The 13,819-nt window shown below is 37.8% G+C and overlaps 3 protein-coding genes across 3 annotated transcripts; 2 read left to right on the top strand and 1 right to left on the bottom strand.

Annotated features, from left to right (window-relative positions):
* Nucleotides 1–1,650: 1,650 nt before the first annotated feature.
* Nucleotides 1,651–2,243, top strand: LOC114742224 (calvin cycle protein CP12-2, chloroplastic-like). The gene has a single exon (XM_028930502.1). The coding sequence runs from the start codon at nucleotides 1,696–1,698 to the stop codon at nucleotides 2,086–2,088; it is 393 nt and encodes a 130-aa protein (XP_028786335.1). The 5' UTR covers nucleotides 1,651–1,695; the 3' UTR covers nucleotides 2,089–2,243.
* Nucleotides 2,244–4,427: 2,184 nt separating this feature from the next.
* Nucleotides 4,428–5,784, bottom strand: LOC114742219 (bZIP transcription factor 53-like). Its single transcript, XM_028930498.1, has one exon. The coding sequence runs from the start codon at nucleotides 5,268–5,270 to the stop codon at nucleotides 4,836–4,838; it is 435 nt and encodes a 144-aa protein (XP_028786331.1). The 5' UTR covers nucleotides 5,271–5,784; the 3' UTR covers nucleotides 4,428–4,835.
* Nucleotides 5,785–6,103: 319 nt separating this feature from the next.
* LOC114742227 (vacuolar protein sorting-associated protein 51 homolog) lies at nucleotides 6,104–13,715 on the top strand. The gene is made up of 20 exons (XM_028930506.1): nucleotides 6,104–6,436; nucleotides 6,634–6,773; nucleotides 7,075–7,129; nucleotides 7,234–7,341; nucleotides 7,575–7,673; nucleotides 7,885–7,962; nucleotides 8,775–8,852; nucleotides 9,264–9,386; nucleotides 9,644–9,744; nucleotides 9,832–9,899; nucleotides 11,096–11,169; nucleotides 11,260–11,326; nucleotides 11,616–11,725; nucleotides 11,827–12,096; nucleotides 12,197–12,313; nucleotides 12,549–12,620; nucleotides 12,711–12,761; nucleotides 12,979–13,206; nucleotides 13,295–13,471; nucleotides 13,592–13,715. Exons 1-20 carry the CDS (start codon nucleotides 6,257–6,259, stop codon nucleotides 13,709–13,711), a joined length of 2,316 nt encoding a protein of 771 aa, XP_028786339.1. The 5' UTR covers nucleotides 6,104–6,256; the 3' UTR covers nucleotides 13,712–13,715.
* Nucleotides 13,716–13,819: the final 104 nt, after the last annotated feature.

Here is a 13,819-nt window from a genome sequence, read left to right as displayed (position 1 = left end):
TGTGAGGGAAATGGTGAGATTAAGCTCTGCCCGGACGCTCAATTAGTGATGGTACTCACTTTGATTTAGAAAAGGTAAAGGATGGTTAATATTTGAATAAAATTTGACGTGGCCAGTTTGCTGGGGTGCACTAAACCTTGAGTGCTAGCAGAATCAGTGCGAGCAGCTCCTCTAATTTCCGATACCCATGATCAAGGCATTCGGTTGACCAGATGAGAGGGGCGTCTAGACTTGCTAGCTAGTTCACGTAAATTATGCGCGGAAGTAGACATGAATAGCATGTAGACATGAATAGCATCCCTGTTATGATTACATTGATAACAACAAGTTCAATATTTCAACGGAATGCTGTGAACCGTCTCCCTTGAATTCTGGCTAAATTAAGTGATGACCCTCATCAAACATTTAGCCGAAAAGGATGAGTTCAATTTCAGAACAGAAATCATTTTCACACAACTGCACAAGTGATTCTGTGATCATGGGGTTCCTATGCGGCGAACTGCCATTAGCTTTTTGTACCACCTGAATGAATATTATACCTCAGGAATGTTTCTGTTTTCAGACACGTTTTCTCAACACCCGGCTTCTTTCTGCAAGGGATTAATGTTGTACTATCTCCCGTTCTCAGTTACACTACAAACTAGTTTTTATATTTATGCATTCAAATTGCCATGCGGGGTCGCTTCTCTTCCATGTATATTATTCGTCAAACCAGGTTGCCAGTACGTACCCATCTTCCGTTGCTTTTAATTTTGTTGAAGTGAGTTCCGTGGCCTTGCATTGCAGTGCTGGAGACCAATTTTTTCATGGCCGACCAAGAAATGTAGACCAAATTAACCAATATATTTGAGAGCCCGTGTGAGTATGAACAATGAAACTAGTATGGCTTAGGAGACAACTTGCGTCGCCACAGAAAGATGCTATAAATTATTTTAGTAAAGAGAATAATTTAAGATGGATAAAAAGACTTCTAATAAAAAAGTCGAATTTATATTTATTTTAATCATTTTCAGGCCAACAAAAGTATTTCTTTCAATTATTTGACTGTTTTATTTATTAGTTAGGTATTTCCTTTCCTCACCATCTACATTACTATTCGAGCGTGGTTTTTTTTCCCTAGAAATCCTTCTAATGGGAATTCGTTTATATTTTTTTTATTCCAAAAATTAATTTGTGCACCATCAACACTTTTATATTAACTTTAAGACTTGAAAAAAAAAAATATGTTTTCAAGTTTGTGTCCTATTATTGACAGTTATTGTTGGGCAATTAACATGTGGGTGGCGGAAAATACAGGAGCGTGTAGAATGCAGATGGACGGTTGATATTTTCACCTGCAGACAAAAATTTAGTAGACAAATGGCATCAAACGTACCAAAATATCAAGATTTTTCCCTTTTTTTTGACTCCTCCACGCACTCGTAGATCTTCCTCCCTCCCGCGATACATTAGCCGACGGAATCCCAGTTGTGGCCTCCTATCATCCCCTGCATGTGGAAGTTCCAAAAAAAAGATTTTTCATTCTTTTCCCGCAGCAAAATATCTCAACACGATTCCACGTGGCAACACATAACTGGTCGTCACATGATAAGAAGTTTGTGATTTTTAAAACCCGGCTGCCAGGCTTCATCTATATATCTGCATGTCTTCAATTGCCTTCTCCCCATTAAATATCAACTCAAGAGAGGAACAAGAATGGCAACAATAAGCGGTGTGAGCCTTTCAAGTCCGAGAATTGTGCCCAGGGCATCCGACTCGTCGCAAAAGTCACACACCGTCAACTTCCCGCTGCTACTCGCCCAAAGGTGTCCGGCCAAGTTTGGTTCCGGGCGAGTACTTGCTTCCGTTCGACCCGTGCGTGCTGCTCCAGAAGGAATATCGGGCAGTGTTGAAGAAAGCATAAAGAACGCGGAGGAGGCATGCTCGGGTGACCCGGCGGGCGGTGAATGTGCGGCGGCATGGGACGAGGTGGAGGAGCTGAGCGCGGCGGCCAGCCACGCGAGGGACAGGAAGAAAGAATCCGACCCACTTGAGAACTATTGCAAGGACAACCCGGAGACCGATGAATGCCGCACGTACGATAATTGATAGCCGCATGTATGTGAAAGTCATCGGTGGTGATCATGTTAGCTTTGGTATATATATTAAAAAAAAAAAATCATATCATCTTTGTCTGTTACATTGTATAAGCACATAGCTATTAATTATTATTTGAGCGTGAAATAATCAGTAACTCTTATCTCTGCGATTTTTTTAATGTTTATTTTGGTGAAAAAATACTCTGACTGACTTTAATATAATAGCTAGTTTGACTTTTAATTTGATTTTAAATATAAGACTTCAATATATTTTATCTCTAATATTTATCTATTTTACTCTCAATTAATTTTTATAATAATTGCATATGTTAAAAAGTTACTATCAACGGAGAATTCAAATACACATAATTAATAATGGTATTTTAGAAAAGATAACATTTATTTGCTACAAATAACTAACTTAACTAACTTCTTTAATATCTTCGAGTTAGTTAAATAGATCTTATACTACCTCCAGTCCTAAATATAAGAGCTAGTTGACTAATTTGAGTTAATTAAGAAAATAAGTTAAGTTAGTTATTTGTTATAAATAAATGTTCTATTTTCTAAAATACTCTTGCTAATCAAGTATATTGGTTAGAATTATTATTATTAAAAGGATTATCTTGAGAAAAAAAAATATGAGAGACAAAGTGGATTGAAGTCTTATATTTAAAATCAAAATTAAAATTAAATAAGGTCTTATATTAAAGGTAGTATTAAAGATTAGGTAGTAGTAAAAAAGATCATTTTATATATAGTAATCCGATTACTTACTTGCCTGATGATTGAAACTGGTGAAATTGCTCCCCGCAACGGCTGCTTCACTGAGAAACTTGTATGGAGAGCAAGCGGTTCAAATTCAACCTTCAAAGTAATCCTTTTGGTGAGACTTACTTGGGAGTTTCAAAATTTGAGGAGCTTTAGATGAGGATCCTCTCCCGTTATCTCTACTTCACGTTTGCTACCTTGTTAATATAAGCACATGACCATAATTCATAAGCAATTCCCCATCTCTTCAAGGGCTCATGGCAACTTCTGGGTGCAGTAGGCATGGCCCGAGATATGAATGCTTTTATTTCTCTTGATGTAAAGGGGAAACACTGGCAACTTCGCGTGCTCTAGATATTAGGAGGGATTCGACTAATAATCTAATAAAAAAATGTTTATTATTATTATTATTATTCAATCACGTCTTGAGTTTGAATATTACAAATACAAAATATGTTTTTGGAGAGTTACTCTTATAAAGAATAGCGAAACATGATATTAATGCTTGGCAAAAATTTTTAAATAAATTCTTATTTTTTAACGAAAAAAAAAGTAAGCACTAACACCCTAAAATAATAAACAGGATTGAACCTCTTAAAAGGAGGGATTAGAAAAAAGGGGGTTGCCGAGTATCCTTTCCCTTCAGGTCAGGGGAGGTTTGACCTGAGATAAAGCAATGCAGAGGAAACATGTACCAGTATGATATTTGGCGGTGGTAGTTTAACCCCTTCTTTGCCAATCAAGACACGCTAGCCGTCTATTCTTTCCCCACCACGGTTTAGCTAGACAACTACCCCAACAATAAAATTAATTCATAACTTCTATCAAATGCTTTTTATTGAATCATAATCATTATGGCTGCAACATTTTGAAGATTCATGAATCTAATTACATTGAATATGACTCATAAAAGAAGCTTCTGAATAATCTACAAGAATACTGGAATCCGCTCGAAGGATACTTTACTATGGTACCCAGCTCGCTTTGCTTGGTAATATTATGTAAACAGCTTACTACCACCGACACTACTAGAGGCACCATCTTCTTATTTTAAGAAATTATCCGTGATGATTGATAAAGTCATACAGTTTTTCGGATCCATTCGTTTTATTTCCCAAATGGCATGACTGTTTTACGTCTTAAGTTGTTAAAGCCGCGTTTTATGGAGGCTAAATGGAGAGGATGAGCGAATAGGTTCACGGGAATATCGGAATCAACTCGAATGATACCTCGCTGTCGTTTCCCAATCCATTCATTTTAATTCCTAAGAAGCTCTTTGCAAATTGGATGAAGGCGCACTGTCAATCGAATGATGATAGCTTCAAACATATGATTCTGTATTTTATTGAATCAACTCCATCGAATGATGAAATCTCCTCTTAACATCCACTTGAGCTAGTCGCTTTGGTAGATTCTGTTTAATGAACTTTCTAACTCGCAGCACAAACTGGCGCTAATTTAAATCCAGGAAATTTCAGAAATTGAAAAGCAAAATATGAGAAAAATGTATAGAAAACCTCGTCATAGCAAACGCATGCTTGATTCGTCATGACTTCAACGTAAAACACTACCTTGATGTCTCAGAACTGAACGATATTTCAGAGCAGTGCGACTGATACAGACTTCCAAATCACCATTGGAGTGCTATAATGAACAACCATTGGTCAATACACGTTATTTTGCTGGTAAAGACAGAACATACATAGAAAATAATAAATTAAAAGAACATAAAAGCACGCATATTTCACAAGCCCAGACAACACAGCACCAATAATCTACGAACCACACCGACAAACCACAGGAAGAATGACAAAAGCACTCCTAATATTTTGACTTCACTGGCTAAAGAAACCCAACAGAGAACTAACAAACCCAACAGAGAACTAACAGACTCATCAGAACCCAACAGAACAATTGAAATACATCATACCAACAGACAACTCGGAAGGGATAAATGACTAAATGCACAAAATAAGGAGCCTCAGGTCAATGCAGGCCGAAGTCTGACGAAGCTGTGATCGGCTGTATCGGATAAGGAAGCTGCCATGGCTTCAGGAGAGGATCTGGTATCTCGGGGATCTCAACAGAAAGCCCGCTGACCTCTTCAGCGATCTCAAGTATTGAGTTCAGAAAGCGCAATCGTTCGAACAACTCCATAGTCTGCGCCCTAAGGACAGTGTTCTTGGATTCCATCTCATTGTATGCGTCCTCCTTTTCCTTTATGTTCTGCACTAACTGACTGTTTGCACTTTGCAATCGGCTGATCTCATTGGTCAGATCTTCCAGTTGCTTCTGCTTCTTCATCCGTGATCGCCTCGCCGATTCACGGTTAGACTGCATCCTCTTTCTCTTCCTCTCGTCCACAACATCAGATCTTGGGTCATCAGATCCCGAACTTGCTGGACGGTGATTCGAAGCCATTTTCCTAAAACTCAAAAAAGGGCTTTCCTAATCGAATAACTTACTCGAATGGGTGACGGTTGATAATTAATCGAAACTGGATTGTGAGATCTAATGGTCAAAATACAAAATAAAACAAGGAATCAAACACCGAAGGCGAGAAATCAAGGGATTGACAGGTAGTTCATGAGAAAACGTAGAACCAGTACAGAAACACAACAGAGAAGGAGTGCAGCAAACGAAATCGACGCATGGCGTAGGTCACAGAAACTCCGAAAACATTGATGTGATCTGCAAAGGCATATGCCCTCAAAGCACAAATCAAATCCAATCAAACGATGACAAACACCCGAAACCCTAGGTCTGAGAGAAGCCTGACTATCAAAGACCCGATCTTTCGAGAAGGACAATAATCAAAGCAAATGAAAGAGATGGTGAGAAGAAAAAGAGAAACAGAGCGGACAAAACTACGGCCGGGCGGGAGTTGGGCGGAACGCAAAATGGGGGCTAGGTAAATGGGGAGAAAGAAGGCTTCAAATGCCGTCGACGGGAGAATTTTATAGATCAGAAGAGGCAAGGAAAACGTGGAACGCACTAGAAGGGTTGAGGTTGATTATTATTATTATTTTTTAAATCAAATTTCAATTACAATGCGGATCTTGAGGAATTATATTTATGTAGAAAGGCTGGCTCAAAAGGAAAATAAAGTCCAGGCGGACATAACCAACGACGTCGTTCGGTGTAATGGCTTTTCTTGCCGTACAGTGATAAACAGGGCGCACGGTGGTTTACTCTGTTTTTTTTTTTTTTTGAGCAAAACGGTGGTTTACTCTGTTTGACTGCGTTCAATTGAGGTATTAACCGGTAGCATTTCTTTCTCCTTCCTTCCCCAGTACAATATACAGGACTACCGGACTACCGCCCCGGGCGGACCTCGTTGAACAAAACAATTTCAGTTCACAGATCGGTGCAGTGTCTGCACAGATTAGGTCGAAGAAAAGAGGAAAATGGGGACCGATGAAGTATCGTTAAACGATAAAGCTAAGCGAACGAGAGATCTTCTCTCTAGTTTCTACTCTCAGGACCCTTCCGTGTCGTCCAACTCCAGCATTGGCTCGTCCAGATCCCTCACTCTTGATGACATCAACTCCACCTCCTTCGATCCTGATCACTATATGAATAACCTGGTAATTCTCATTCTAATTGATATCAACCCCCACCCCGGGAGTGTCTTTTGTGGTCGAAATTGAACTGTTTTTTTTCTCACGGAAATTGAGGAAGAAAGTGAATAGGATTATTGCGAGTCGTTGTAACGGTAGAATGAATTTGAAGTTGGAGTACGAAGTGCTTGATTCTCTTGTGCATTTATCGGTAAATTATGAAGGTACACAAGTCGAATTTGGAAGGTCTGCTCCAGAGGCATGTTGAAATGGCGGCTGAAATAAAGAATCTTGACACTGATCTGCAAATGTTGGTTTACGAGAATTATAACAAGTTCATCAGCGCCACAGATACAATAAAGAGGTTTTCTTTTTCCTAACTATTATTCCTCCTTTTTGCGCTGCTTATTATTTTTCTAATTTATGCTTCTTTTTGGTGGGGAAATGACTGCTTACGAACTTTTGATACATGAGTTACATGACATACGGTTTCCGAATCGCGCTGTCTACACTGTCATTCAAATGCTCATACAAATTTCCTTTCCTTTTGTCATTAAAAAAAAAAAAAATTCCTCCCTGTTCTTGGTGTGTGTCTCTTGCGTTTCAATAACTTGTTTCATTTATTTCTTCTCGGAATGTTTGATACAATTTGGTTTGCCAAACAGGATGAAAAGTAACATTTCCGGGATGGAGGCAAATATGGAACAGCTTCTTGAGAAGGTAAGCGCAGCGTCAATTTTTCAATCATGGTTTACTTGTTCTTTCTGAAAAATCAAAACAAAAAGTGTTTTTGATTTGATCCTATTTTTTTATCTCCAATGCAGATAATGTCTGTGCAATCGAGGAGTGATACTGTTAACACTTCTCTTTATGAGAAAAGAGAGCATGTAGAGAAATTGCATCGGACTTGCAATCTTCTTCGTAAAGTTCAGGTATCAAAGCAGTGACACAGCTTTCCTATTCCACGTCATTGTAGAAAAATCTCATAACAAAGAGGTTACCCCAAATTGACCATTCAACTCCTTGCCATTCCATCCCTTGTAATTCATCCATCCAAACATAGTTTTAAACTGAGCATATCAGTATTTGCATTATGCTTGTCAACTTTGATTTTAGTTGTTTTGGCCCTTTGACTAACACACTTTTCATGTTGGTGTAAGAGCAGTTCATATATGATCTTCCTGATAGATTAGGAAAATGCATCAAATCAGAGGCCTATGCAGATGCAGTCAGGTTCTACACTGGAGCAATGCCAATCTTTAAGGTTGTGTGGGGCTGGCATGGTTTTTTTATTGTCAATTCAATCCATTCACTTGTTTTTGTTTACATTTAGCAAATATCAATTTCTTTAGAAATAAATGTTAGCGTGTATTTGTCACCTGAAAAAAAATATTGACATGGTTCACATAACGTAATAAATCTGCTGCTTTGACGAGACAACTCTTGTTTCTGTTTCCCTTGTGGGCTTGTGGCAGGCATATGGAGACTCATCGTTCCAAGATTGCAAACGAGAATCTGAAAAATCAATAGCCATCATAATAAATAATTTGCAGGTACAGTAATTTCTACTTATTCTATTAGGCTCTCCATGCATGAATCAAAACATAAGAGGAGAGACAACTGTGAATGTTTTCACATGTTGCTTGATGTTGCAACAATCATTTTCCTTGCAATCTCCAGGATTATTCAGTAGTCAATTTACTAATCTTTTACTAATCTCCAACAATCATACTCAGGTTTTGTTTCTGATTCTACTATTTGATGGTAATTCTATAAGCCTGATTTCTCTTCATTGGTTGTTGGCATCTGGACCATGTAAATAATGCATTGCTTATACTTTAATATCGATCTTTGGAGCTACAATAATCCTGGGATAACTAACGTTCATTCTTGCAATAAGGTCTGAGCTATGGTGTTGAGATTTTATTTATGAGAGAAGTCCTCCTGTTAGCAGCTGAGTAGAATTTCATTGATGTGTGGGGGTCCTGGAATTGTAACATGTAGTGGACTTTGGTTTCATTACTGTTTTTCTTGGATTTGGAAGATAAATAAAATAAAGTAGAGTTGAGAGATCTTCTAAAGTGAGGTCTGTGTTTATTTATATTCTGTCAGCATTAATACTGTAAATTCTGCTATTTCCTCTAGGCTGATTTTGAATTTTTAAGGAAATGGGTATCACTATTTCCCCCCTTTGATATTATCCAACCATCCTGTCCTTGTTTTCTTCATTTTGATTTAAGAGTTCTTGAAAATACAGTGAATTTAGAAACTCGTGATATCATTATGAATTCCAAGCTGATGGTCATTGTGTTTCTGAGAACTGAGAAGCTTGTCACTAAAATTTGACATTTTTCTCAATAACCAGGGTAGGTTATTTTCCGATTCAGAATCCATGCAAGCAAGATCTGAGGCTGCAGTGCTCCTTAAGCAGCTGGACTTTCCGGTTTGGCACTCTTTTCCGTTTCCTTAAAATTGCACATTTAATGTCATTGCAGCCAAGTAGATATTTCTTTTTCTTCATACTACTCTTCCATTCCTCCTAACCACCTCCCTCCCTCAATGGAATTACCCATTTAACATCTTCTGAGTTCTAGAGGAAACGTGCTGTTAAGAAATGATAGATAAATATCACTTTTGCCTCTTTCTTTTTTTTTTTTTTTACATTGGCTATCATCTAAAAATTTACGGTTAGAAAGATGAAGGCTTTTTTGGTCATGTAAAATCTATCCGCTCCTTGCATATATTGCTCAGAATTTTGAAGATCAACCGTGGGAGGGAATAATATTATATTAAAGTATTCACTATTCAGGGTCATATTCATAATTCATATGCAGTATCTTTCCACTACTGGCAGGTGGAAAATTTGAAGGCAAAGCTACTTGAGAAGTTGGAACAGTCTATTACAGACATTCAACTGAACCCAGAAGAGATAAACAATGCTTCAACCGATCCTTCTCCTTTTGCTTCTGCTCATGAGGTTAGAAGCATGATACATCAAGCATCATAGTGATAGTATTCTGTTGTTCAATGCCATTTTCTCCCCCTCAAGATGTTGTTGCTATCCTATCTTTGGCTAGACAAGATGTTCAATTTTAGTGCGTGTACTTGTGATGGCTGATGCAGCTATTGCTAGGGCCATGTTATGTGTCTGGAACTTGGACTTAGGTTTTCCTTGTTATTGTTTTCCATCCAGCATTAATATCCAAAAATGCATGTGTCTTTCTCTCAATATAGGCAGCTGTTCAAGAGTTTGTGGAGGCAGTGCATGCTTTTCGAGTAATATTTCCTGATTCAGAAAAGCAATTGAACAATCTGGCTCAAGACTTGATCACCAAGTTTGTAACCTCATCTACAATATGAAGTATCTTTATCTCCTGTACAATTTCACCTAATACACAATTTTCTTGATGAAATATTTTTAGGAACTTTATAGTTATTGAGGAATATGTAAAGAGACGAATTTGTGCAGCTGATCTACTTGGGGTTCTACGTAAGTAGCTTGATTCTATTGACGCTCCTGTGTTTCTCTGGATTTCTACTTGATTGCTAAAAGTTGATGATTTGTATACTTGAGTCTCTCCTTGAGTAAGAGTCAATGGCCTTTGACTCATTAGTCTATGATGTGATACTTGATTAGTTCTTCATTTCAACAGTCATAACATGTTTTTCCAATTTATAAGTAGTAGTAGTAGTAGTATTATTGTTATTATTATTAAACAAGAGGGAGTCGGAGTTGAGAGTTTTTCTTTGAAGCATTCACACACACTAGTCAACCTCCTGTATACGTAATTACGTAAAATGCACGACATGTAGTATGATGTGGTAAGCGTTGTACAAGAAGAATGAGATTAGAGTTAGGGTTATAAGAGTGGCTAATAGAGAGAGGGGGAGATGAGGAAATTTCTTTGAAACACCGACAATCTGACACATGCTATTCAATCTCGTGTTGATAATTATGATAAAATATTTGGCATGTTGACACTGGAAATATTGTACATCTCGAGGGGATTAGGCCCAAAGTAATTCATTGTTATTAATATTCCATGCTTGGCTAATGTGAAATGCATATTGATTAGAAGAGAAGGTTATCATTTCCTGGACGGTAGGCTTGTGTGACTATTGATCAGATCGTTTCTTCTTGAACTCATCAGTGGAATAGCCCCAACACCCCCCCCCCAAAAAAAAATCGTGAATGTGCGTAATTGTTTTTGTTTCCTCTAAGTGCTGACACTGCAAGCATCTGCTTAGTTTTGTACTGCTTCTGGAAGCCTTTTTAATTCGATGGAATGGATCTTTAATAATGCCCTTTTGATGATGTGAATCATGACCTTAGCAAGAAGTTTTTAATCTACATTTTGCATCCAGAGGCATTGCATCATATAAGATAACCACTGTATAAATATTTTCTGACAATATTTTTCAAAACTTTAACTTTTGTCCTTCGTGCAACAATTTGTCTAAGGCATGTGATCAGATTATTTATTGATTCAATAATAAGCAGACCCTCAATTCTTATTGTTCTAACATTTTAGAAGTGTATATGTGCATTCTATGCCATGGTTTTTCTTCAACTTAGCAAATTTTTTTATATATGGGTATTATTTTCTCTAAACTAAAATAATTTTCCTTCTTTTTTATCGGTTTATGAGTTCTTGCATTTTAAAATCAAGCATGATCTTGATGCAGGAGTTGTTTGGAATGATGTACTTCTGATTGATGATGTTTTACAGGAAGCTGCTCTCTCTGACCACACTATTGAGGTCATCCTTTGTGATTAGTATTTAAAATTTTATTTTGATATGTGGATGTAGCTTCTCAATTACTTCTCCCCCACACTTTCTCCTTGGCAGGCTTCTAAGGTTACTGTCAGGCTGTATGTTAGCAGTGCATTATCTCATCTTCTGCAAGATATATCAGGTTACTTCTATGATTATGTATGCAGGAAACTTGTAGTTCTTACTTCTTAGTTTCAGCTTAAAAATTCGAAATGTTTGTGCTGCCACACAAAAACAAAGCAAAAAAATTGAACATTATAAACTGTATGTGTTGGCGAAAACTGTGGCACATTTTGGCCCAAACAGTAGGTTCGTGAAAAGGTGACTCGTCAAGATAGCTTGATGGTTATTGTATACATGAATTGAACTAACGGGAAATAATATTCTATGGAAACTGTCTTACTGAAAAGGAGCTAATTTCTTTTTGGCAGATTCCCTCGTCAAAGTCCTGAAAAAGGAAAAAGTGGAGGATTACTCTCTGCAAGTTGCTCTAGATGCTAGCACCAAAACAGTTCTCCAAGGCAGCTCAAGTGTCTTGCTGGTAAGCACACTTGTCTAAATGAGATGGGTAAATATGGATTATATATTTATGTATGTGCAAAACATGTTTGATTTCATTATGCTTTTCATTGGTTATTATAGGACTTCCGCAAAATTCTTGATGATAACTCAGGGCTAGTTGTTAGGCTAAGAGAGATCATTATTGACATCGTTCAAGAAGAATTGCAAGATTTTTTCAGGCAACTTGAGGACAAGTTCCTTTTATTTTCTGGAAGAAATTTTGCTTCTGCCATTCAAGATCAGGGTGTGACGGAGGGAGCTCAAGGAGACAAAGCTATTGCTGGCCTCATCCTAGTGCTGTCACAGCTTTCTGCTTTTATTGAACAAACTACCATACCAAGAATTACCGAGGCAAGGATCCTTCTGATAAAGCTTTTTGAAGTTCCTGTATAAGTTATTTCTGCACTTAGTTTTCCTTCCATATCCTCAGGGCATGCCTTGTGATTTTCAGGAAATAGCAACTTCCTTTTCAGGTGGTAGTGCTAGAGGATATGAACAGGGACCCGCCTTTGTTCCTGGAGAGATCTGTCGGAAATTTAGATCAGCTGGTGAAAAATTCCTGCACCAGGTAGGTTGTCAATATCATATTCACGCACACCCTATTCCAATGTGCTTGCAACTTCTTTGGGCCTAGAGGCCAGCTTTGCGACATCTTTTTGTTCTGCACTTCTGCTCTGCCTTACCATTTTTGTTTGAATGTTTTTGCTAAGGAGGTTCTCTTGTCCTTTTTCTTCCTCCATTTTATAACATGCCTCATTTTAAGTTGAGAAGCACTGACATATACTTCTTTCGATTCTTTTCAGTACATAAACATGAGAACTCAGAAGATATCACTTCTCCTCAAGAAGAGGTTTAACACACCTAATTGGGTTAAGGTCTGTCTCATACGTCTTCCTTTCCAGATTTATTAGGCTTTGTAATATGGCGACAGCTTGTTTCTGAAATTGGTTTTATTCTCTGCACAGCATAAGGAACCAAGAGAAGTTCATATGTTTGTGGATTTATTCTTTCAAGAGGTTGGTATACCTTTTTATTCTTTAGACGGATTACTCCATTTTTTATGCCTTTGGGGTGGCATTAAAATATAACTGGTTTGGAGATCGTACATGAATACTAGTTTTGATCGAATTTCTATAATTTGGATAGTTCAGAGGATGGAATCATAAATTTGCCTGGATAAACATGCATGTTGAATAAACAGAATATTTTAATTTCTTGTATTTTCTTTTCCAGCTCGAAATAACAGGTAATGAGGTGAAGCAGATTTTGCCTCAAGGGAAGCGCAGGCACCGTAGGACTGATAGTAATGGAAGTACTGCTTCATCAAGAAGCAACCCTTTGCGTGAAGAGAAACTCAGCAGGTCAAACACTCACAGAGCGAGAAGCCAGCTTTTAGAGACACACTTAGCAAAACTGTTTAAGCAGAAGGTTGAAATATTCACCAAAGTAGAATACACACAGGTATAGTGTAATTACCAACTTGGTGATTCTAAAGTCAAAGCAAGTCGTCATATATCAAGTTATCAAATCTTCACTCGTAAAACTGCAGGAGTCAGTTGTTACAACCATAGTGAAATTATGCCTAAAAAGCCTACAAGAATTTGTTCGACTCCATACTTTTAATCGGAGTGGGTTCCAGCAAATTCAATTGGATATTCAGTTCCTAAGGACTTCTTTAAGAGAAACAGTTGAAGACGAAGCTGCTATGGACTTCTTGCTTGATGAGGTTGGAATGATTAATTAAAGTCACGTTCATACTTTGAGCTTTGATTTTCATCTAGCTATATAGTTGGTGAAGTCGTGTTTATCTTCGCCCTCTCCTTTGTTTTTTTGGTTTGGGCCACAGGTGATTGTTGCTGCAGCAGAGCGTTGTCTTGACCCAGTTCCTTTGGAGCCCCCAATACTGGACAAACTTATACAAGTCAAGTTGGCAAAAACTAAGGAACATAACACAATATCTCCATGATCATTTAATGTTGAGCAGTATGTATTTCCTTCAATTTTAGGGGACATCCGTTTCCGGGATCAGTTGAAGTTACCCATCAAGCATTCAGAGTTTTGTTAGTTGTCATCC

The sequence above is a fragment of the Neltuma alba genome, unplaced genomic scaffold (genome assembly GCF_004799145.2).
Source record: "Neltuma alba isolate B1F8T4 unplaced genomic scaffold, ASM479914v2 tig00003685_pilon, whole genome shotgun sequence".
NCBI lineage: Eukaryota > Viridiplantae > Streptophyta > Magnoliopsida > Fabales > Fabaceae > Neltuma > Neltuma alba.
The sequence above is the reverse complement of the archived record's forward strand: the minus strand, read 5'-3'. Positions and strand labels throughout refer to the sequence as shown.